Source organism: Notechis scutatus, chromosome 2 (genome assembly GCF_049901735.1).
Source record: "Notechis scutatus isolate UNSWTSFEM ecotype Mainland chromosome 2, rNotScu1.2, whole genome shotgun sequence".
NCBI classification, from domain to species: Eukaryota; Metazoa; Chordata; class Lepidosauria; order Squamata; family Elapidae; genus Notechis; species Notechis scutatus.
Genome location: NC_142010.1, coordinates 192083830 through 192109225, shown reverse-complemented (window position 1 = coordinate 192109225; position 25396 = coordinate 192083830). Strand labels below are relative to the sequence as shown.

The 25396-nt window shown below is 37.4% G+C and overlaps 1 protein-coding gene across 4 annotated transcripts in view; it reads left to right on the top strand.

Moving 5' to 3' along the window:
• Window positions 1-25396, top strand: part of CCDC171 (coiled-coil domain containing 171) — a 200773-nt gene that overhangs the window by 81246 nt on the left and 94131 nt on the right. For 3 of the 4 annotated variants that reach the window (XM_087957656.1, XM_087957653.1, XM_087957654.1), the window contains 6 exons: window positions 306-395; window positions 809-1009; window positions 3370-3537; window positions 5563-5751; window positions 18477-18981; window positions 20495-20611. In XM_087957656.1, the coding sequence (XP_087813782.1) occupies window positions 306-395; window positions 809-1009; window positions 3370-3537; window positions 5563-5751; window positions 18477-18981; window positions 20495-20611 (1270 nt within the window). The remainder of the gene's footprint in view (window positions 1-305; window positions 396-808; window positions 1010-3369; window positions 3538-5562; window positions 5752-18476; window positions 18982-20494; window positions 20612-25396) is intronic. The other variant, XM_087957657.1, reaches the window with a different exon arrangement.

The window sequence follows — 25396 nt, the reverse complement described above, 5'->3', positions numbered from 1 at the left end:
AGGTAAATGTGCATGCAACTGCTGCATTAAATTAATAAATTATTTGGGGAATCCAATCCTTGCAGAACGGAAAATATACTGTACCTAAGGCAACTACAGATACTAACATACAGCAGACAGCGACACCACCAGAAAGGGAACAACATCCTTAATTTAGTGTCAAGCTGACCGTTGCTGTGATATCAGCCATTTTACTCCCAGGAAAAAGAGTCGGCATGAAATTTCAGCTTTAGTCTATAGGCAATTAAGCTGAAATTTCATTTCCCTTGATTCTGATGTATTGTTTACTACATTTTTTTTGCTAGCTAGAGAAAATGACAGTTCTTTCTGAGAAAATGGCAAAAGAACTTGAGGCTTCCCAACACCAGCTCAGATCTCAAATTCAAGAACTTCAGGTATCTACCATGTGTCTTTAACATATTTGTTAACTTAAAGCTAAATAAATGTATATTCTTCTAAGTTTTGTCTCGATTATAGTTATAACATTGAAAAGTTCTAATCAAAGAGATTTTGTTGGTGCAACAGTATATCTATAGGGTTTAGGACTATTGATGTGTGATGATGGTTTTGAAAAATGCCAGTGCAACAGGCCTAGAAGTAAAATAACAGTTCCACTGGGATCCCACTAGTTGCTTTGTTTAATTTAAATTTAAATTCTGTGGTTTGCTTATTGTAGTTAGCCTTTGGGGTAAATGGTCTTGTTTGCGGGACATTCAGACAAGTATATCTGAAAAGAGTCATCAGATAAAGAAGGTTGTGCTTTATTGCATAAAACCTTTATCTTTCCTTTTTTATATACTATTTTTAGGTAAAACATGACAGTCTGACTGATACCAAGAAGGAGTTAAATAATCTGCAAACTAAGTGTGCAGACAGAGAATCTTTAATAGCTACATTAAAAATGGAACTACAAAACGTATTGCATTGCTTGGAGAAAGAGAAAGTGTATTGTACAGAATATAAAAATGAAATTCAGAAGCTCACAGAGACTTATGAGAAGGATACAGAGGTATTGCCAGAAAAAGTCTGTCAGAAATATTATTTTATCTTTACCTTTCATTTCTATATATATATATTTCTATATATCAGATCATTTGTTTTGCAGATACAGATTTATGCCACCGCAATAAGAAATCTAAATGATTGCTTTCCAATGTTTTTGTGAACTTTTATTTCTGGCATTATGTTTTGATTTTATTTTTCCACTTACGGGTAAACTGGCTTGTTTTTCCATTTTCCCGCCATTTTTACCCTTTTGTTTCTTGTTCCTTTCTCATTATTGTTTTTAATGTTTTAATCAATGTATAAACTACCCAAAGTTGCTGGACATCGGGTGGCATATAAATGTAATAAATTGTTATTGTTACTAGGATTTAAAAAATATCAACTGCTCAACTAATCTGATTCTTTACATGTAAAGAATATCGTCATTCTCTTGAGATGAGACATGTAAAATATATGCCTAAGGAATTTTTGAACGTTAATGTTTAGCTGAGTGCAAATACATACATTCGAAATATGTCTGCATTTGGAATAGATTAACTGTTTAATCCCTTGGCACCAATCCCTATTAACTGTTTCAAATGGCAAGTCCAAGAGATGAGAAGGACCTATATCATTTTACTCACCCATCAACAAAGTCAACTTAGCTTGCCTATTCTTTGGATAGCAGCTGATTATAGTATTGTGTACAGTAATTGTTTCATGAAGTGTTATTTTGAAACATGCTTTCCACCCTGATGTTTATCCTGTTTTAAAAATACCATCATTTGCTTGTGTTTAGAGTTTCATTTTCTTTTGCGCTCACAGCTTTTCTGCACTAGGTATATTAAATATATTCTCTCTCTCTCTCTCTCTCATTTTTTTATTTCGATTGTGCTACATATTGAGCTCATTATTCTAACGAATCTGAGAAAGAATGCCAAGCGACTAAAAGGAAACATTATTTCCACCCTTCTTCCAGTCTGGGATTTAAATTGTGTCCATATGAATCAGCTGGAATTGTTCTACTCATCAGATAGTGATTAAAGTAGAGGAAACTAGAAGCCTGACAATATTGTAAAGTCAGCATGTCTACAGTATTGTGGTTGGGTTTAACATGTGTGAATTGATTCTAGGCCTTTGGATTCCTTTTCCAGGCCAAATGGATGATTACTATGCTTGGTTTATCACAGCCCAAGCAAAAAGGACAGAATGGCGACAGATTACATTAACAAGGAGAAATGAAAGACTGAATGGAAATGCTTTTTGTTACTATTTTGCCATGTGTTGTTGGTGTTTTCTTCAGGTCGATTTAAACACTGAACTAGAGTTGGAAGAATCACAACAATAATTCTGTTGTTAATGCTTTTGTAAAGTTTGTTTGGAAATGGCTTGGGTTGGACTGCGTCTAAAGCACGCTAAGAGCAGTGGAAATCTTTTCATTGAAGATAGTGGGGTTTGGATCACAGGCTCAAGTTTTGGTTGGGGATTCACAGAAAAGTTTCAAAGTCCTTTGCATTGAGCAAAACGATGCACAATGGGACTCTTTTCCCATTTACAATAATGAAAAAATGTTTCAGTGTCCAAAGTCAGCAGTATAGCTGTTAAAAGAACTATTTTATTCTCCAAGCAGATTTGTTCTTCATTTAAAGAGTTGCATGCATGCAGTTTTTAAAAAGATGCAATGATATACTATAATTTTGCTGCACAATTACATTAATTATCCCTGGCTCAAAGTATTTAATAAAGTTACCAATAAGAATAAATTAAATACTGCAGTAAACATGAAACTAGCAATTCAGAAGTCAAAGTATTTTACATAGTATTTTACATAATCCTGTTTGTATTCCAAATTATTCATTGTGTGTGTGTGTGTGTGTGTGTGTGTAGCAGAAAAACTCTGGGTGTGAAATAGGGGAGAAGTAGAGCTGAACAAGCGGTTGTTTTTTCAAGAGCTGCTCTGTGTTTAACACTTAGTTTACTCCCTGTGCAAACTGTTAGTATGATCTTTTTTATTCATTAAAAATTGCCACCAGCATTTTATTAATAGATACAATAATAAAAGTACTACAAGGTCTGATTCTCTGTGATCTTTAGTAGGCTATGCATTCTAAACCTTACTAAACAAGAGGAAACCCCTCACTGCTTAAATAAAAGGTCTGCAGGTCCAGGATCAGCCCTAGTGTAAATATAATAGTCAATTATCTATTTTGTGATTTTGATTAATTTCTTGAGCATAGGTCATCACTTTGGAACACTCATTTATTTTTATTTATATTTTAACATTTCAATGTAGAAATATTTGCCATTAACTCTTTCTTCCTCTCCCCTTCCTCTTTTCCTTTTATTGGTTTCTTTTTGTCTCAAAAATTGCATTGCATTTTGCAGGAGAAGCTAACTTTCCTCCATACTTTGTACCAGCACTTGGTAGCAGGCTGCGTTCTTATAAAGAAATCAGAAGGCATCCTGGATAAATTCTCATGGTCGGAGCTTTGCACAGTCTTGCAAGAAAATGTTGATACGTTGATCTCAGACCTCAACAAGGCTAATGAGAAGGTACTGTCCTCAGGCACCAGACACCTCTATTAAATTCAGTGACATTTGTCCACATCACAATATTGTTAAAAAGGACTGACATTCATCTTATTTCAAAAAGAATTTGGGTGTTAATAATTCAGTACCGTTAATTATGGCTTGTCTACAGCTCGGTTTGATGCCATTGCTGTGGGCATGTAAATGTGACTGAAGTCTGTATGAAATCTCTAAGCTCCAGCTTCTGTTCAGGACTTGCTAATACTATTAGCCAGTGTTAGCCACAGGGACCTAATTAAAAGAAAATAAATTAATCTTACTGATGAAGCTATTCAAAGGACTGAGTCATTTACACTAATAAACCAACTCTTTATCTCAGCATAAAACAGAAACAAAATGCACTTGTTCAAGGAACATCCTCTTTAAAATATTTGCTGTTGGGTTGGAGGAATTATTTGAGGAAGGGGGATGAAATGTTTCTATGAAACGCCAGGTGCTCTTTGATCCTTTTGGATTTGTAAACATATATAGAAATTGCAAATCTACACATCATACATTTAAAGAAGATAATGTTTAAGAAAGCTTAACAATGAAGTTCATGCATACATTGACATGACTTGTTAGCTGAAGATACGTTTAGTAAAATAAGATCAGTTTAAAAAAAAACAACATTTTGTTATGTACAAATAGTTGTACAGCCTATATTTTAACACTTCCATCCATCTGCATTCCTGACTTGTTCACTATGACCATAGTTTTCTGTGATCTAGGAGAATTCTAGATCCTCACTTAGATTAGGCTCCCCAAGGGTAGGAAGAAAAGTATTTCATATGAGCTGAGCCATTCATCTCACATTCAGGTTTAAGGCAAGCCATAGGAAATGAAGTATAACTCGAAGGAACTTTATTTTTAAGTTTAAGAACCAGTTGATGCAAAATGATAGCAGAGAGTGCAATCAGAAATTCAACCAGTGTCTTAACCTAGAAGAAACCTGCTGATATAAGCTTCTGGGCAAACGTCCCAGTGGGGTAGAATGCTTCTAGGAGTTGACAGGCGGGCTTAACTAGATTTGTATTTTTGGCTAACTTTGAGCAAGTATAGTTTTAGTCTGGTTTTTAGTCTTGTTAGATTAATAAAGTTCAATTCAGTTTTTTAAACAATGGAAGAAATAAAATTGGAGGCACAAAGGCAAAATGAAACCAAGAGCTTCTAACAAACCAACCAACCTTTAAAAAGTATGGCAAAATAATATGGTTGCCTGCTTAAAAGGTTTAGACCTTTGTTTCGAAGGCCTCTGAATTATCCAATATAAAAATTATTTTTGATACCCTTTAAAAATGGGCATTAGTACATTTAATCATTAGCACCATTTTGTATGAAAAGTTGCTTCTGTTCCCAGTACAAACTATTTGTATGGTTTAGCTGACTCCCAGTCCATTCCCCATGAAAACTCTTCGTGGTTCCTGCTGCTACAGCATCCAATGTTATTATCTATAAAAAATGTGACATGTGAGACAAACAACAACTCTTCATCAACTGGGCTGCTTTCCTATAAAAATGTATTACTCATGGGATAAGATTATATCCTTTGTATAGTTTCTGTTGTAAAAGACTTACATTTTATTAATTGAGGTATTTTTTCAACATGAGGTACAACTCTTTTAAAACTGCAGCAGCAGCTACCAACAACAAAACCAACAACTCACCCAGAAATAGGTCTAGAATTACATACTGTTCTGAGAAAATCCAATCACTGTGCTCACTTTCATATTCACGTTGCATTAAACATTGATGGGCTGATACAGAAATTTAATCCTAAAACTTTCAGCGTTAGAAAGGCTAGTCAAGTATAAATAGTAAAAGATACAGTTCACAGGTCACAGGCTGAGGAAATCTGATTGGTAGGTTTCCATAGCTAAGAAGTGGTACTTAATTCCTTGTGGATTATGGGGTTAGTTATAGCATCCTGAATGTATTATTAACGTCTGTTTTAAAATAGAACTGTGTTTGAGAAGATTGAATGATTTTTTTTAAATGCCAATCACGCAGGTATCACACCTTGAATATGTTTGTAAAAATAAGTCAGATACAATGAAGGAGATTCAACAAACCCAAGAAGAGACTTTGAAGAAATTTGCAGAACAGATGAAAGCTCAAGAAAGCTGTTGGTTAAAGCAGAAGAAAGACTTGGAACAGCAATATTCTGTACTCCTTGGGGAAGTTCACAACAGGGCTCAGGTACAATATTTCTGTCAGGAAACTATTAACTTTTAAATGCATTCTTTAAATATTTAGGATATTATTTCAGCAATTTTGTTCCAATGCATTTTAAAACTGCTTGGAAATTTTACTACACTTTGAGAGAGTTGGTTTTTTTTAAAAGCCAACCTATTAACTTCCTTTTTTTTAAAAGGATGTGCATGGATTTATGGGAAGGCATTCCAGAACTTTCACAATGTTGGAATCCTGCCGTTGTATTTCCCATTTAGTTACCATGCAAAAGTTACCTACAGAGTAAAAGCATTGCTTCTTCATGTTATTACGCCGAATACCAGATGCTTGCCCCCCATGATAACTATTTTTTTCTATGGCTTCTAGCAATAGTTTCTGAAATTCACTTTAAGGTGAACTGTGTCTCAGGCATAAGCTTGTAGGCAAGTTGCTAACAATAATAAAAAAAAGACATTGAAAGGCAAATCTTCCAGGTTAGACAGGAAAATAAATTAAACTGGTATATCTCAGGGAAATGGATGATGTCCCAGATAATTTCTACTTCACTTATTTTTCTGAACTTCTGTGTAAAGAAAAGCCTTCTACTTTATTGTAGAAGTCTACAACAAGTGCTCCTTTAGAAAGCTCATTATTGTTTCAATTAGTTGAAGACTTTGAATAAAATGAATTACTAAACCACTTCATTATATAAGAAAACACACACCATAGATAACAAAGAACAGATGTGTCTTTTCCCTCTCTTAATGGGCAAGTGCTCCCTTCCAATGTATTCCCACATGTCCTCTTTTTAAAAAAATCAGTTCAAAGATTATTTTGTTCAGTGGTTTGCAGCCTTGGACAAGTAATCTTAGTGTCAGCCCTGTCCCACTTTGGACACTTAGGAAAGAAAGACCCTTAACTCCATTTTTGTTGAGAAAAGGTATGCTTTTACTAAGGTCAAGTGGTTGCAGCATATACAAAGTCAGATCTGAATATGCCCATGTAAATATGGTACATTTTCCTTCTCCCCAGGTTCTCCCAGGTCATCCTCCCCTTGGCCATCTGGTCAGTGTCCAAAAGTATTCAAATTCATTGTTTTGGTAACAGTTCTGGATTTGGCGCCTTTTTGGTTGATGTTTGCATTCCATTGTCACAGTTGTGTCCTTGGATCTCTCAACCATTGTCTCCGATTCACACCTCTGTGTCCTGTCATTCCCACTTCCTGTGTTCCCTTACCTTGCCACTTTTATGGCAGGATGCCATCAATGTGAAGTGAAGCTGAAGTAGTGTAATGGCGGATCTGACAGTTATGCACAGAGTTACTTGGGGTGGCAAGTGGATGGACTAAATTACGGTGGGGATGCATGACTGGAAGTCCTGAAGGACCAGGTTGGGGATAGATTGTAACAGAGAAAATCTATTTGGTTGCTTAGAGTCGACACCCACTTGCTGGCACATAATCAATAAATAATCAATAGTTGGTGGTAGAAGAGGGAATGAAAATGATAAAGGTGTGTATTAAGAGAAGAACATTCCCATCTCTTATTTTTCCTTTCACCATTCTTCTCTCTATTCTCTCTCCAAATAATGGTTACCTGTATGAGAACAGATGGACTGTGTTTTCAAGTGCTACAATCCTCTTCATTGTTGCAACTGAAAAAAAAAATCTTTCTAGAAGAAAACCTTTGTTATTATTGACATTTTATTTATGATCTAACTCAATTCTCTCTCTTATTTTTTTTAAAAAACCTCTTAACAGTCTCTTCCTTTTTTTAAATATAATTTTTATTGAAGATTTTAATTACAGTATTAGAAGCAAATGCAAACTAAAGGCAAAATGAGGAGTGACAGAAAGCTAGAACTCATATGTACAATTCAATTCAATCTTTATTGATTAGCCTTGGGCCGTATATAAGTTATTTCTGATCTTCATCACAATAAGTATAAAGAAACTTAATAACCCTTTGCCCCGTATGAGGCTATAAACAAATATTTTTTCTTCCTATAACCCATCACATATCTATTTGCAAATCCACAAATCATCAAGTTATCAGTCTTGATGTCAGCAAAAAATCTGAAAGGATGTACCAGAGCCTTGTAGAAACATGTCTTATTTTAATCTTGGTCAAACAAACCAATTTTATATTCTTCCCTTTTACTTCTAACAATCTTGAATTCATTCAGGTATTGCATTGGAGTTGGTCTTTAATGTTTTGATTCTTTATTATGTTTGTGCCAAAAATTAACGCAGCTATCTATACCTCTAGAAATTTAGCAGAATGGCAAATTATTTAAGAGAGAAGTTTATACCCTTCTCTATTTAGCCAAGAATCCCCTAAATCATCTTAGCTTACTTAGAATCCTGTGCTAGAATCTTTTTTTTTTTTTGGGGGGCTATGTGGTGGATGATACCAGAAAAACGTCAAAAACAAAGCTAATATGGTAATGCAAGCCAAATGATCATAGTGGGGTACCATGGCTAACAGTTCTTAATACTTAGCATTGGTTTTTAATCTAAGGAATAATTATATTAATGATGGACTGCCATTTTCAGAAATGATTTTCAAAAAGTGATTTGTATCTACTGTTAGTACAGCTTCTTCCTGCTATTCATTGAAGCAGTTCAACATTTTAAAGGCTTTAGTGTTACCCCAAAAGTGAATTTTGATTGCTTTAAGAATCACATTAATTTGAGTTGCCTCCTTAAGGCAACACCTGTTTCTCTAAGGCTTACATGGAAACCTGGGGGTGTTGGTGGTAGAAATGGACTGCTTTCTTAATAATACTGATCTTGTGCTGGTTCCAAAACCCCTTCTTCTGAATAATTGTTGAGTAATCACAGCCCCACTGATAACTAATATATCTAAGGTTACCTAAGAAATTATGGTGAGTATTTAATCTATACAAAGAATAATTTCATTGTTATGAAAACTAATATTTTTGCATCAAGAGATAGGGACAAAGATAGACATTTATGTATAAAGAACTGAAAGCAAATAAGTCAAAATAAGAAATGTAAATAACAAAATTTCACCAATGAGAAAGGCAAAAAAAATGTCTAAAACAAAGGAAGTCACCTTCTTTGAAGTATTCACTTGCTCTATTAAGGAGCAGTACTGATATCAAAACAGATGAATTAGCTGAATGCTGGACTATTCAGTATTATCAAGAAGAGAGTTGTAAGAAAGAAAAATAAAATATAGTTGGAATAAAGTGAAGTCTTTTGAAGTTCAAATGTCATTAATTCTCTGTTTGTAGTCCTGTGCTCTTGCCAACCCAACCATTGATATAGACCCAGCAAGAAACAGAATAAAAATTAGAGTTGTACATTCTGGGGGAGTGACTGGTCTCTCCCTCTCTCCTTCCTTCCCTCTCTGTCCCCCTCCTCTCTCCCTCCTCCCCCTCCCCTCCCCTCCCCCCTCTCTTTTCAGGCAAAAATCTTGCTGTACTTTTAAAGAAATTGTGTTTTCAAGGTTTGATAGAAATATTTGGTATAGGATGAAAGTCCGGGCAGGTTAAACTTGAACAATTAAATTATGGGAAATTTAAAACAACGGAAAGAGAGAAGAATTATTGTAATATGACATGGATGTAGAAAAAAATAGTCCCAAAATTCTAAAGAGGAAAAGATTCACATGTCTCTCAGGATTCACTGTTGTGTTAGTTGAGAAAAACTGGATGAAAGCCTTGGGCAACAAGATGGATGTAGCTGACTCAATGAAAGAAGAAGAAAAGGCAAGGAAAAAAAACTCAATCATAAGGAGGACTATTGTGAGAAAAGAAAAATGAGAATCTTTTAGAGAAGATCAGATAAATCACAGGCAAATTTACAGCTATGACAGGCATACTTAACAGTAAAAGAGACCTGATAGAAGAAATGAGGTTAAAGGAAGATGGAAAGGGTGTCCTACATCCTTTACAGGTGGGATTATAGAGTGATAAAATATCTAATATATTCAGGTACCAACCTGTCTAGAAGGTAAAATACTACAGATAGTAGATCGCCAGCTACATTGGAATTGGACAACTTGATGCTACCAGCTCATCACAATCATCTTGCCACTAACTCCATACTGTGAACTCACCATGGGGACAGCTCACCATCAACAGCTGGAGGGAGAAACTTGATGGCAATGAGTTGGCAGAGGCAAGTTGTCCTAGATCCAGTTGATATAGCCACTAAACTTTTAAAACTGCAGGGGAAGAGGGTTTTTTTTTTTAATTTTAACAGCTGTACATAACCAATATGGACCAGGGACATGCAGTTGAGAGATTGGAAGACAGCATCTGCATAAGCTTTTTGTTTTTGTAAGTGTCAGAATATTGTACCACAAGCTCCGCCTCTTTGTTGTAGGGCATGCATAGCAATAGCACTTCAACTTATATACTGCTTCACAGTGCTTTATAGCCCTCTCTAAGCAGTTTAGAGAGTCAGCCTATTGCCCCCAACAATCTGGGTCCCCATTTTACCCACCTTAGAAGGATGGAAGGCTGAGTCAACCTTGAGCCTGGTGGGATTCGATCTGCATTATAACCACTGAGCCGCCATGGCTTATAGGGCAGAGCTTGTGTTGCAATGCTGAAATATTGGCGCTTTTTTTTGTTATCATTCTGACTTCTCCTTGTCCTTAGTCTTAAGGAGACTTCTGTTGAAAAATATAGGCAAAAATACTCAAACTAAAAAAAAGAATAATGTAAGAGGGTGTGCAAATTAAATGAATCCCTATTAATTTCTTATGCAAACAACATTTTGGTTGAGATTTTCACCAGTGAATATCATCATTTAAGCAGAGAGAAATGCCAAACGAAGAAGCTGTTTTTGGAAAAAGAGAAGGCCATGAAATCAGATAGCTAACATTAGCTGACAATGGATAAGGTAGGAGAAATAGAAAGAAACTTATCTTCGTTCACCATAGCAACATCTTCAGTAGAGAAGATCATGCAGTAATGTGGAACATACAATCTTAAGGACAAAGATTATGAAAGAACATGTAATTGTTCCTTTGAGGTATCTTTAGAATAAGCAAGAAACTACTGTAGGTATAAAATTTGGAAAAAGAGACTGGTTTAGACAAGAAGATGAGAAGAAAATGTCTGTTGTACCCATATTTGTTTAATTTATACAATAAAAATGACTATTAGAATCAAAATTGGAGGCTAAAACACTAATAGTTGAGATAATGCAGATGACACTACTTTGTTAACTCAAGATAAAGCAGATTTACAAGTGTCATTTGTAAAACTAAAACTAAATAAAAAGGGAGAATCTGAATTAAAATGTTAAATATTAAGATGTTAATTAAAGTGATCTCAACCAGCATGCTCAATGAACCGATGAAGTGATAAAGTGAAGATAGTAGATAGTTTTGTTTATTGGGCCCAAGAACAAAGATGGGCAGTATGATGAAGGAGTTAAGAAGAGGTTAACCTCAGAGAAATCAATAACAAACTTAAGAAGTCCAACCAAACAGTTATACAAGTATACATGACAGACCCAATTATTGATAATAATAAGATGAACTGGAAAAAGAAGATTGGCAAATTGAGGGAAGGAAAAGCCTAGAAAGATAATGGCTAAAGTGGAGGAAGAGAATCTAAATGAATGCTCTTGGAAGTACTACAAGAGGAATGCTTGGAGCAGAAAATAGTTGCAAAAGTACTGAACAGAAAAACATTAATCTCACCTTCTTATATGAATATTGTGCCTTCTTTCTTTTAAGTACAGTATCAGATTTTGTGCCTGACCTGGAGTTTATACAGTATTTACTCCTAACGTCTGTGCTTTTTGAAATGGAATTTAGGGAGAGGCATGTACTGTAATGTAATGCATTTATAGATTCCTAAGGATAAATGAGAATAAATTAATGTAAAATTAGAACTTGTGTTTCTGTCTAATAGGAAACATTAATATCCATTCCGTTTACACTTTATGTATTCATTAGGTGTGTGTACAAATACAGTGATTGAGGATTATCCTCATCGTTGTTCCCACTTGTTTATTTGTTTTATTATGTATACAACCCAATCATATTTCACACATTTTTGCAAAGTTGTTAACTGTTGGCTTCCTCCTGTCTCCTTTATTCCTTTTCTTTTTACAAAAGATACTTGTTTTTCTTACAAAAACCACAGTAATGCTCCAACAAGCTTTCCTGAATGGAACATTTTCTAGTACAATTATGAAGAGTTGCAGTCAAAATTACATTTTATGCTCCAGACTAGACAAATGGTTATCCAATGTCTTCTTAAAAACTTCCAGTGTTGGAGCATTTACAACCTCTGGAGCAAATTGTTCCACTGCTTAATTGTTTCAACTGTCAGGAAATTTCTCCTTAGTTCTAAATTGCTTCTCTCCTTGATTAGTTTCTACTCATTGCTTCTTGTCTTGCCCTTAGGTGTTTTGGAGAATATCTTAACTCTCTCTTCTTTGTGGCAGCCCCTGAGATATTGGAACACTGCTATCATGTCACCCCAGTCCTTCTTTTCATTAAACTAGACATACCCAATTCCAGCAACGATTCGTTATATGTTTTAGCCTCCGATCCCCTAATCATCTTTGTTTTTGCTCTTTTTTGTATTTGTTTTCTTCCTCTTCTTGTTTAAGTGCAGCTTTTCTTGTTCAGGCATTAAAAGCAATTTTTATAAATATGCAATAAAAATATTTTAAGGCTTTCATGAAGGGAAACCATGTAGTCTTTAAGAGGCACTATAGGTGGCTTTCCCCCCCTCTCACAGACAGCTCTTTGTTTTGAAAAATAGGGCTTTTCAAGTTGGTTAGAGATGGGTGATACAGAAATGAATATAGAGATGTGGCATTAAGAATCACACATGGCCTGCAAAATCCTTCCAGAAAGCTCATTCTGAATTGTAGTATTTAATATAACAGAAGATGGAAATTATTGCTATAGGAAGTCACTAATAAACTTAATCATTATATAAATCCAGTTTCTGTTTTAAGTTCAGCTTGCATTTCTTCTGTTTGAATATTCAACTATACTATAAAATCCCAATCTGTACTTAGTCTTTCAAACAGAAAAAGGAAAGTTTTGACTAAGGAGAGGATTTATTTATAGTGATTGAATCTTTCAGGGCTTCATCTGTTTCTTCTGTAAGAAGAGACACAGGAAAAGCTAAAAGTATCTCTATAATACTTTATTTACAAAATGGCAAGCACTCTATGTAACAAAGGAAGAAATAATCAAGAAGTTTACACCCCTTGTTGGTCCAAATTTTATTCTTTATGGTTTGTTTTTTTTAAAGGAAAAAGAAAATCACTCACAGAGGCAATCTTCAGCCAACTTACTGGTATTTAACAAAAGATGAAAGCTTGTTTTCTATGGGCTCTGTTTATAGCAATATATAAGTGATAATAGAAAGGTTAGGATACTAATTAGATTAGAATTAGAATTCTTTATTGGCCAAGTGTGATTGGACACACAAGGAATTTGTCTTGGTATAAATGCTTTCAGTATACATAAAAGAAAAGATACATGAGTCAAGAATCATAACGTACAACACTTAATAATAGTCACAGGGTACAATAAGCAATCACATCATTTTGTTTAATTCAGATTCAAATCCCGGTTCTAACAATGACTGAACAGTCATGTTGTGATTTCAAAGCTCAAGAGGTGTCCCAGACAGGAGGAAATTTCTTTATAGGTATTCCTTGACTTATGACCACAATTGGGACAGGCATAGCCATTGCATTGGTAAGTCAGATGGGACCCAATGTTATGACAATTTTATGGCGGTTGTTAAATGAATCATGAGGTTGTTAAGCGAATCTAGTTTCCCAAAGTTTTCTTTTTTTGTGAAAATCAGCAAAAAAGGTCTCAAATCACAATTATGCGACCCTAGAATTCAGGGACAGTCACAAATATGAGCTGGATGTCAAGCATCCCAAATACATTCATATGATTGTGGGTGTGGGTATGTGATACCATAAGTGTGAGTGCAAGTCACAAGTCACCAACCTAGCTTAGAACCGTTGTTAAATGAACAGTTGTAATTTCAGGTCCCAACATTTTAAATTGTGAAGAACAGTAGCATAAAGTACCCATCGTATCCAGCGCTAGGTTGTGTTGCCTTGCAGCCAGAATAGCTTTTTGATGCTTTATGGTAGTGACACAATTGCCTTTTTTTTTTGGTTTGGCTAGTGCTGTCATGAAAATAATTTTCTGCGGTGTTCTTGGATTTCACTTATACTATTTGTACATTCGTAAGGGCTTCTTCTGATTTTTCCCATACAATAGCTCATATCTATCCAAGTTTTTTGTCCTCATGGCAAACTTGTTCATTTAAATGGAGGAAGATTTTGGCTGACTCTTTATACCTCCACACTCTGTTTCATAACCATTTTTAGGTTGACTTTTTTAGCTTTAAAATCTGTTAAAACCCAAGAAATGGCATGTTCTGGCCCCCATCTATAAATTCATGACACTTTTGGGAACCAAAGAGACATAGCTCCTTCCCTCTTGACTAACATTCCTCCAGAGCGATAGTTGTTAAACTGAGGTAATCTGGGCATATCCTAAGGTTAATATGGATCCATTTATTTGTTTGAGAGTCAAGGATGCAGTTTGGGAACTGCCACTGCCAAGATCCTTATATAAAGCAACAACATTTGGGATTTTATTTTTTGAAGGGGGGTGGTAATGACATTATCAAGATTAGGGGAAAATGATCACTGAGTCCAACAGTTTAAGAACCACTTCTCCAGAGATTTGAACAGTTCTATCTCTGCTTTTTTTCAAGCAAACTCTGAAAATTTAGCTGTTTCCCCAGGCCTTGAGCCAGACTGGGGTGTGTCTCCACCAAGGGATTGAGTTTGCATGCCGTGTTAGCATTATGGCTATTCCTCTTGTTATGACCATCTTTTTTGGAGAGGGTGTCTTGAATGTGATTGTTTTTTAACTTCGTACTGCACCCACGATCAGTGAGTTTTGGATGGCCCTAGAAATCTCAGTTAGACTTTTTTTAAACTATAACAAACAGGCAGCGACTCTTAGTCGCTCAAGCTTATGCCCCTCCATTCCGCGGCAAATTTCCAACCATTTTCTTGATGGGAAAATAAAAGAAAGCAAAATAAAAGTATGAGGATTTCAGAAAAGCCAAAGCATTTTAAACAGTTATTAAACTTGCTTAAAATTTCCAGAACAAGATTAAAAACAATGAGAGGAAGACCCTTCGTCTTGTAGACAACACAGGATCTCCTGAGTGTTCATTCAGCTACTAAACATAGCAGGGAAGAAACCTTGATCCCAAACTAAATAATTAATATTTTACACCATCTTTTCCCTTGAATGTAGAGAAGACTGACAGTATCTTATAACATTTCTAGGGAATTTAAAGAGCTTCTCCCAATAGATGTAGGAGATGACCAGGCTGAGACAGAGGGAAGGATCTAGCGCAATGGTGGCAAGCCTTTTTTGGCTCCTGTGCTGATAATTGTGTGCACGCTCATGCGCTCGCGCACCAGCACCCAGAAGGCAATGTGTGCTGCCCCCCTATACCCCCTGCGCATGCACGTGCAATCCCCCTGCCGCATCCTGCATGTCTGCGCCTGTGCACATGATTCCCCCGCCGCGCGTCTGCACCTGCGCATGTGATCCCCCCACCGTGCACAGCGCATCTCTGCACATGCATGCGAGATCACCCCCGGGCATCATCCATCTGTGCATGTGCGCATGATCCCCCCACGTCTCTGCACACGTGCGCATGTCTCAAGCACTCCCCTGGTGCATGCATGCCAGATACCTGACAATCAGCTGTCGGACGGTGGCGGCGTGCACACCTGCGCAGTGGGGTTCTTCCGGGCGAGCTCTTGCATGCCGGCAGAAGTGGCTCAGCATGCCACTTCTGGCACACGTGCCATAGGTTCGCCAACACGGATCTAGTGTGTCATAAGTCACAAGTCGCTGTGTGCCCACAAGACATCTACATTCAGTCCAGTTTGAATGCCTCTTTTATTTCCCCACACATTTCTTTTAATGGTCAGTTGGCCAGATTCTTGTAGAAAGCTTATGCTTGCAATAACTCTTTATACTCATTTGAACTGCCTGAATCTCCTGACTTCCCAGGCACTTGACATTAATCTGACCAACTAACAGTCAAGGGAAATGTGCAGGAGATAAGACAGGTATTTGAGGTGGGACTCAGATCTCTTGCAGGCACTCAGGGACTTGTGATTTATGACGCATTCGACTTCTCCCTTGGGTTCAGCCTGGTAATCATAGTGAGGACCATGGAATGCATATGGTTACAGCCAATTCAGATTTAATCTGAATCTTGCAGGACATTCCTTTGAGCAACCCTGGATTCTGGCCTACAATTTCCAGTTGGCATCATCTCCCACCTCCTTATTCATGATCTTAGAAGGTGATTTGGGGCGTTAGTAGGGCTGTAGCTTTGTATAAAGTCATCATTTGATATTCTTGTAATGATACCTTCTCTCTTGTTGTGCGTTGTAATGAACATTAAGTCTTTATACTGTAGTTAATGTGTTTTAAGGCTTGAGGTTTTTCTTAACATTCATTTTTCTGCTTGTTGGAGTAGCAGGTTTTATAATTGTGAAAAGTAAAGCGATGTGTGATTGATAAAATAAAACAAAGAAGATTCTCTTGAAAATAAAATTCTTCCTGAGACATAATTAATCTGTGAATATATAAGTAGGGGGTTGATTACAAAGTAATTAAAAGATCACCTTTACTTTCCTCTTTCCAGCTGCTACCTATCTATTTCTGTCTCTGCAGGTTTTCCCTAGTTTACTATTCTCTTTTGCTAAACTAACTTATCCCAGCCATGTGTCATCTTTGCAAAGCAGGATAATTGTTCTTCTGAATCATAGATCTTGCTTGTTGTCTTCTATACAGATAACATGATTAAGATGTGCTATACTCTTGGATTTACTAGTCATAAAGTTAAGCAGGAAGGAATAATGGACACTTCCTTGTAATGAGCCAGGCCACAGCTTTAACCATGTTAAGTCTTGACTACATTTTCTGATTGAGGCTTAATAATAATATTCTATATAGGGGCGTTTTCAATGCTACATGGAGATGCTAAAGATGAAATCTAATTGTTGCTTTGTATACAAAATAGGTCCTTGGTCACTGAACAACAAGCCTTTTTCATTTATTTGGAAATATTCTAAATCTTATGGACCAATTCTGTTAAGGCTTCCCATTATGCAGTTTGGACAGAGTTCTGTTTCTGAACAAAAGGCAGCAGTGGCCAAATCTCCAATAAATAGGGGAGAAAAGAACAACAGAAGTTTGATTTGGTCTCTACAGGATGGATGGGGTTTCAAGCATCATGTTCCTTCTTTTAATAACTGTGTCCTCCAGATGTGTTCGCCTGTGGTGGGATTCAAATATTTTTACCGCCAGTTCGGTGGGTGTGGCTTGGTGGATGTGCTTTGCACACGTGCACACTCTTGGCGTGCACCCATGTACCAAATGCGAACTTTGCGCAGGCACAGAGGCGTTCTAACTTGCCTCCTGCACACCTGCACGATCCCGGTCGCTTCAGCAGCTGCCTCACGGCACTCTTCTGTGCCGCGCAAAGCAGCTGTGCTTCAAATTCAGTGGATAAAGGTGACTATGGGAGCCCGGGCGGGCGGGTGGGCCCAACATCAGAGCAGCGGAGAGAACTGGTTCGGTCTCCACTGCTCATCGCTGCTACCAGCTCTGCAGAACTGGGCCGAACCAGAAGAATACCACCACTGGTGTTCGGGCAATGGTGGATCACTATTAAGTTGAGTTCTTTGAGCACTCTCCTGTTTTGAAATAGCTTCAGGACCAGGATTCATTGTTGAATCACTAAATACAAATAGGTTTCTTTATTGGAGAAGGAGATGAGATTGTGGTAGAGGTAGTCCTTGACTTACAATCACTGGGATTGCCATGATAAATTGGTGTGGTCATAAAACAAGGTGTCAAATGACTGCAAGGACTTACAACAAAAGTGTCAAACTCGTGGCCGTCACGGGACATTTCACGACATTTCCCCCCTTCGCGGAGCTTGGGTGCGTGTGGCCTGTACATGACGCATCTGGCCCACGGGCTGCCAGTTTGACACCCTGGATTTACAGTGACAATCCCAGCTGTTTGTGGTCTTTGAGAATTGTGGGTTAAGCGAGTACTCATCCCAATCCAAGTCATTCCAGGAGTGGTCTCTTCCAACTGCGGACCTCAGTAAGGTAAGGCAATTGCTGGCACAGGTCATAAGTCATTTTTTTCTGCACCATTGTAACTTTGAATAGTCACTGAACGAATGATCGTAAGTTGAGGACTACTTGTATATTTTAAATATTGTAGCCATAAAACAGAAGTTGCTGTTGCTGCAATGTTTAAAGTTTCTTTGTTCCACAGATGTGCATCTTGACCACTACAGCTTACAACAACTATGTGATCCCCCGAAAGTGGGTTTTATGGATAGTTTACTGACAGTTTACTGATAATGGCATTCAGGCTGAATCTCAGAGCTCGATCATGTATTAACAGAAATACAATATGATGCAGTGGGTTGGAATGTTGGATTTGTTTTCAAACTTCTTCTTGTCTATCAGAACCACGGTATGACTTCGGCCTACTCAGTCAACTGTCAGCCAAACACTTTTCGCAGAGTAAATATAAGAAAAGTAGGTCAGCTTCATTTACTCCACATCGGTCAGCAGTAGACTGATCAATTCTTGTTCTGTATCTATATTTTGTTAAAAAGCTAACATCTTTTTCCTCTGTCCAATACAGAAATACCAAGACATGGCAGAAAAAGCTAAAGAGAAGTTCTCTGCTACTGAAAAAGTCCAAGAGCAATTACTCCTTGAGAATTCGCACCTTAAAGCTTTGTTGACGCAGACTCAGAAAGAACATAGATCTCTGCTGGCGGCTTGCGCGCTGTTGTCTGGGGCACTGTATCCTCTGTACTGTCGGTCCTGCGCCCTCTCGACCCAGAGAGATGTTCTTCAGGATCAGGTCAACACCTGTGACATGTTCAAGCAAGAAATCAGGGCACTGGCCAGTGCATTGTGTGAAACTGAGGAGAGGAAGCAAAGCAAGGGGAAGAAGAAGAGGCATTCCAGAAGCTGGATACACATTTTCCGAAAAAGCGTTATTGCGGTGCTGGCTGTCCACAGGCTTCAAATATTATGCAGCCAGTCGTGCAGCTCCCTTTTCTCCTGGGTAGATGGTGTCAGAGCAGGCATAGGAATCCCTGTCTGCATTGGAGATTCCAAGGATGTGCATAGTCTGTCAAGTAAGATAGCAAGCTGATGTTTTATATATGTTGTGTCAAACTATACTTTTAGTACTTACCATCCTACTAGGCAAAGGCAATGGAGGGGTGAGGGGAAGCAGATGCTTCACAATTTGAAATTATGTTTAAGATGTCAAAACTAAATTTAGCAAGTGAATTAAATCAACGGAAACCCCCAGCTTTGGTGCTAAATGTACAGGAATGTTCGTTGCTGAATTGATTGTAAACTGGAGCTGAACTAAATTGCATTTGGATGAGATCGCAAGCTAAGTAAGAAACAACTTTACTTAGATGCTTGATGCTTGGGTTCAAATGTCTTATTAAGCTTTATAAAGAAGGAAATCTTTTAATAGTAATTTTATTAAAAGTTACAATTAAAAAGGTGAACTAATAGAAACTAAAAATAATAAAAGAAAAAATAGAAAGTGAAGAAAAGAAAAAATAGGAAAAAAAATAAGAATATAGTAAAGAAAAAAATAGCAAAATGACTTTTTCCTTCATCACAAGTTTAAACAAATGTTAGTAACTTAATCACCTTCTCTTAAAATACAACAAATTGTCCCCCCCCCTACATATAACATGTAAAAAAATCTTATCTGTAAAAAAAAAAATCCTTAAAGGTTTGTTCTTTCAGTCCTGGTCATCAAACATCCTTGTGGTGAGATGGACTGAAAACAAATTAAACAAACAACAAACAAAGGGTTACAGAGATGACATCATAAATATTTTAACTTTGATCAAATAAACCAACCTTATATTCCTTCCTTTTACTTTTAATAATAGTTATCTTTAGTCCTTTCAAATAATGTCCTGGAAGTTTACATTTTGTCTTTTTTCACAAAATTCTTCAGTGCTTTAACAAACCTCTTTTGTAAAAAAAAATTATCCAGATCACGCTCTTGGTTTTTTATTTTTATATCCCTTTTTATTATTGAGAGATCAGTTAGCTTCTTTTGTATGTCCAGTGTAGCAGCTTTTTCTATATGATTCTTGTAGTCTTTCCTTTTTAAATCCATTTTAAGATCAATCTCAATCTTGTCAAGTAAAACTTGTTCCTCTTTTGTAACTGCTTTGAAACACAGTCTTTCTACAGAGGCAGACACGCTTAAAATTAACTTGTGAGTGCATTGTTCAAAAATGAATTTGCCTATTCATTCACTTTATTTCATGTGAAGCTTTAGCTCCATCACTAAATACTTACAGTGGACGTATCTAATAACTATACTTTTAATTTCTGATTTCATGTGAAAATTGTTTGTTTCACCTTTCAGATATATTAGAAGTATTTTTATGTGCATTTTGGGGAATTGAAATAGCTTCTTTTCCAAGAACAATATGAAAATAAGAATCCAGGAAAGTTTTTAAAGTATATTCTAATTTATTATATTAAAATCAAGATTAAATGTGTCCACTTCTGATTTCATACCAAGCTATAATGAATTGTGTAAATAATAATGTCTGTTTCTATAGGATGGAACAAATTCATTTTTTTTCCTTCTCTTTTGTGATGCAGGACAACAAAAGGAGCAGATTCGCTGCCTCCAAGCATTCAGTTGGTTTACCAGTTGTGACCTTCTTACTGCAGTCCTTAGTTCTATGGATGAGCTACAAGAAGTAATTAACAAGGCAGGTAATGTCTGAGCTTCTTCATTGGTCTGACCTTGATAAATCAATTCCTTTTTTTTTTAAGGGGCAAACTTTTGATAGCATAGACTACTATTACCTAGAAATAAGCGAACTGGCTATAATTATAGTTGGATGTTCTTATGGGTATTTGGAAGAACCAGAATGGTCTAAATCAGGGGTAGTCAACCTTTTTATACCTACCACCCACTTTTGTATCTTTGTTAGTAGTAAAATTTTCTCTAACGGCCCACCGGTTCCACAGTAATGGTGATTTATAATTGTAGGGGACAAAACCCCTACCGCCCACCATGAAAGCTGGAACGCCCACTAGTGGGCGGTAGGAACCAGGTTGACTTCCACTGGTCTAAATCAATGCAGAGTTCTATCAATAGCTACAAAGAGAATATGAGTCTGATGAATCAACTCATAACATGCTTCCTCCTTTCTTATTAGGCCAGGATATGTTTTCAGTTGTGACCGCTGTAATTTAAGAAAAGGTTCCCAAACTGTCAATTAGGACGTCCTGAGCAGTTTTGACACACATTTTTTTTTTTAAAATCAGACTCTCCCGGGAAGAATGAAAACACTGTCAAAAGTTGCTTGGAGTCTGCTTAGCCCACCGCCTAAGCAAGCTGGCTGCAGACTTGCCTGCGCAATAAGGGTTCATTTTGTCAGTGTCCCTGCTTTGTTGGTGCAGGCAAAGCAGGGAGGCTTTCAAAACTCACTTTAGGCTCTGCCTATGCAGATGTGCAGTGGGCATGGTATAGTATAGTATAGTAGCCAGGGGTGGGATTCAACTGATGTAACAAAAGTGTGCGGGCGTGCCAAACACACGCTTCGTGCGTGCATGCAGCATTTGCAACTCACCTTCTGCTGGAAGCCCTGCGTGTAAAACAGCTGACGTGCAGCAATCCGCTGTGCCGTGTGAATCAGCTGAGCTGGAAACCCCCGGAAATAAAGCACAGACTAGAGTTGAGTCAGGCGGGTGATCCTAACAGCTGATCGTTGGAACGAACTGGTTCTCCCAAACCAGGCTGAACCGGTAGAATCCCACCCCTGATAGTAGCCCAGTGTCAAAAAAAAAAAATCCTTGACTTAAGCCGTTATGTCAGAATCCATTTACAGAATTCCTGCACTGACATAAGGGATGGCCAATACTGTCTTTTCAAATGCATTTTCAAAATTGAAAATTGGAAAAAGACGGAGTCGCCAGGGAAAATGTGACTTACTTTAGAAATACAGATGGTTTTAATAAAAGAGCTGGATAATAAGCATTGGTTCATGACTCTGGTCAACCACTTTGCTTGGAGTAGCAGTGGTGATAAATGCAGTGAGAATAAGTGATGCAGGAGTGTTCTATGTTGCTAGCAGTTAACATCTGAACACCTCCGTGCATTATAGTTGGCAACTTTTAGAGGCAAATACAGCAATGGAACACATGACATCTTGGGCTCATCCACATGTTCACACTATGAGTATGCTCCATAAATGAATGTCTTATACACCCAAACTTCAGGGAATTAAAAAGTAGATGAAAAGCAGGTACCTGTAGTCCTTGACTTATAACAGTTTGTTTAATAACCGTTCAAAGTTACAACGGCACTATAAAAAGTGACTCATGACCATTTTTCATACTTAAAACCGTTGCAGCATCCCCATGGTCATGTGATTTACATTCAGATGCTAGACAACGGACTCATACTTATGACAGTTGCAATGCCCTGGGGTCATGTGATTCCCTTTTGCAACCTTCTGGCAAGCAAAGTCAATGGGAAAGCTAGATTTGCCTGACAACCGGGTTACTAACTTAACTTAAGTGCTATGATTCATTTAACAAATGCGGGAAGAAAAGTTGTAAAATGGGGCAAAACTCACTCAACAAATTTCTCACTTACCAACGTAAATGTTGGGCTCAATTGTGGTCGTAAGTCGAGGTCTACCTATACTGCATAAGCCAGTTAGTGTGGAAAATTCCAGCAATAAAGGCCATGGTTCACTCGAGATGTTGAACATCTAGGAACATCTCCAGAATCTTTTATTTGTGCCAAAAACTGATGTCTACGGACTGGGGGTTGTGGCTCAGAGGCTGCTGACCAATATTCACATATAATACTCTGTGTAGAACTCTTTCTGCACATGTGGCCTGTTTTTTTCAGTTCACTCATTGAAGCCTTATTTTTTTTTTTTTGTTAGTCGCGAAGTCGTGTCCAACCCATCGCGATCCCATGGACATCTTTCCTCCAGGCCTTTCTGTACTCGACCATATTTTGGAGTCTGTTTAAGCTCAGGCCGACTGCTTCAGTGACTCCATCCAGCCACCTCATTCTCTGTCGTCCCCTTCTTCTTCTATTGCCCTCAATCTTTCCCAGCATTGGGCTCTTCTCCAGTGAGTCCTTCCTTCTCATTAGGTGGCCAAAGTATTTGAGTTTCATCTTCAGGATCTGGCCTTCTAAAGAGCAGTCAGGGTTGATCTCCTCTAGGACTGACCGATTTGATGGCCTTGCAGTCCAAGGGACTCGCAGGAGTCTTCTCCAGCACCATAGTTCAAAGGCCTCAATTTTTTGGCGCTCAGCCTTCCTTACGGTCCAACTTTCACAGCCATACATTGCAGTTGGGAAAACCATAGCCTTGACTATACACACTTTTGTTTGCAGGGTGATGTCTCTGCTTTTTAGTATGCTGTCTAGATTTGCCATAGCTTTCCTCCCCAGGAGCAAGCGTCTTTTAATTTCTTGGCTGTAGGCCCCAACTGCAGTGATCTTGGAGCCCAGAAAAATAAAATCTGTCACTTACCTCCATTTCTTTCCCATCTATTTGCCAGGAATTGAGAGGGCTGGATGCCATGATCTTAGTTTTCTTAATGTTGAGTTTCAGAAGCCTTATTTTAGGTTACTATGATCTTTTACCATTTAAGAAACGTATCTTGGCATGCCTGTGCAAGGTGAAAAATATTTACACTTTGCACTGGTTCTGTTTGGTCAGAATGCATTTCTTAATCAGTTTGGGGTACGGTGGTGGTGGAGGGGATTGCAGCTTGTTCAAACATCAAGCAAAGATGAATTCCACGGAGGGCTCCAGATGGCACATCTTCAAGTCCATCTTCAACGAGGCAAGGAGCTTTATCCTTCTAAGTTAAAACATGCAACAACAATCCATGATTTGAAGAGCGCTGCAAGTCGTTTCATGCGTCAAACGGTACTTGGGTCTTGCTTGTTTTGAAACCTCCTCCAACTTGTTTTACTACAGCTTTTGGAAACTGAGGGTGGTTTCAAACTAGTTAGATAGGATGTTGAGGTCTGCTGTTCAAAGATACATATAAACATACAATCCCACTGGGCACGTCACGCAATCTCTAGAGTGCACGTGAAGTAACTTTTTGGAACCAGGCCACAGAATTTATTCTTACACTTTTAAACACCAGACTCAAGTTTAAAGGGAAGCCAACGTTATGTTGATTTGACAGAGCGATTGTGAACATTTTGCAGTTCTGAATTTCAAAAGTCCATGATCTTTTTGGCATATAAATATCAGGAAGGAATTTTACCCTCCCCCCCCCTCCTCCTCCTCCTCCTCCTCCTCCTTTGTGAGGAAGATAAATGCATGCCATTCTCCCGTCACCCGAGTAATATTTGTCACTTTTCATCGGGCTTTGCTTCACTTGCTTCATTTGTTTGTTGCTCTTTGTACTGTAACCGTTTGTATAAGACATTTCTCACACACTCATCATAACATAAATTATTTAGTGCTTTTACTGTAATTCCTAGATATTTGTGGCCAGGTACTTAAAGTGTATATATTCTTTTCCCTCTGGTTATAGATACAGCAGAATACAGTACCTTCTGGAATTGTGTTCTATTCTCATTTCACCTCTCAAAACCATGAATGATTCTAACTCATACATTTCTTTGTTTTAGTCAAAACCATTATCCATTATGCTTTGCTTTTAGATAGTGTATGTTTTTCCGTCCTAGATAAGTTTTCTTTTTTCCCCCCGTCTCTTTTTTAACCCTCCAGATCTGTCTGGCGAGCCTTAAATACAAGATTGTTCTGATATTAACCTGAAAATTGTGTTTATTATAGTCTGAACTTCTAATTTTAAATGGAATGATATGGTTAAGTACTATGATATTTCAACCTGTGTGATTCTAGTATTTGACCAGATTACAGTTTTCTTTAAAGCTTTATTTAAAGATAAAAAACATATTTAAAACATCATATTTTATTATTTAATTCAATCCATCTCCCAGTCTCTGATTCCAAACAATGGCTAGAAAAGCTAAGAATTTTACATAACTGTTTTGACATTTCTAGTTGGTATTTAAGGTCAGATTCCAGCGGTGCTTTACAAATGTTTCAAACCATATTTTTCAGAATTCTAGAAGTTTCCAAAGTAGTCTGAGGTGCATAAACTTATGCACTCAGAGAAGAACCCTACCTTGTCACCTAGGCCACCATTTCTGAAAACAATATGACTTTTAAAACCCAATGGTCCATAAATCAAAGATTTATCCAACAAATAAATGAATAAATGAATCTCTCCCTCCCTCTGAGTAAGCCAGCCAGCAAACTTTGGGTCTCTGCCAAGGTGACATGTAATTGGAAAATATTATTTTATATATGAACAAGTTTTGTACATGCTAAGATTTTTAAAAAATGAATGCTGCGCTTATTATTTCATAGAAAATAAATTGATTCATCAGCACCTACTTTATTCAGATGTTAGCAGATCTGTTTCCATCTTGTAACAGATGGAAAGAATTTTCTGGAAGTCTTATTTATATTTCATTTT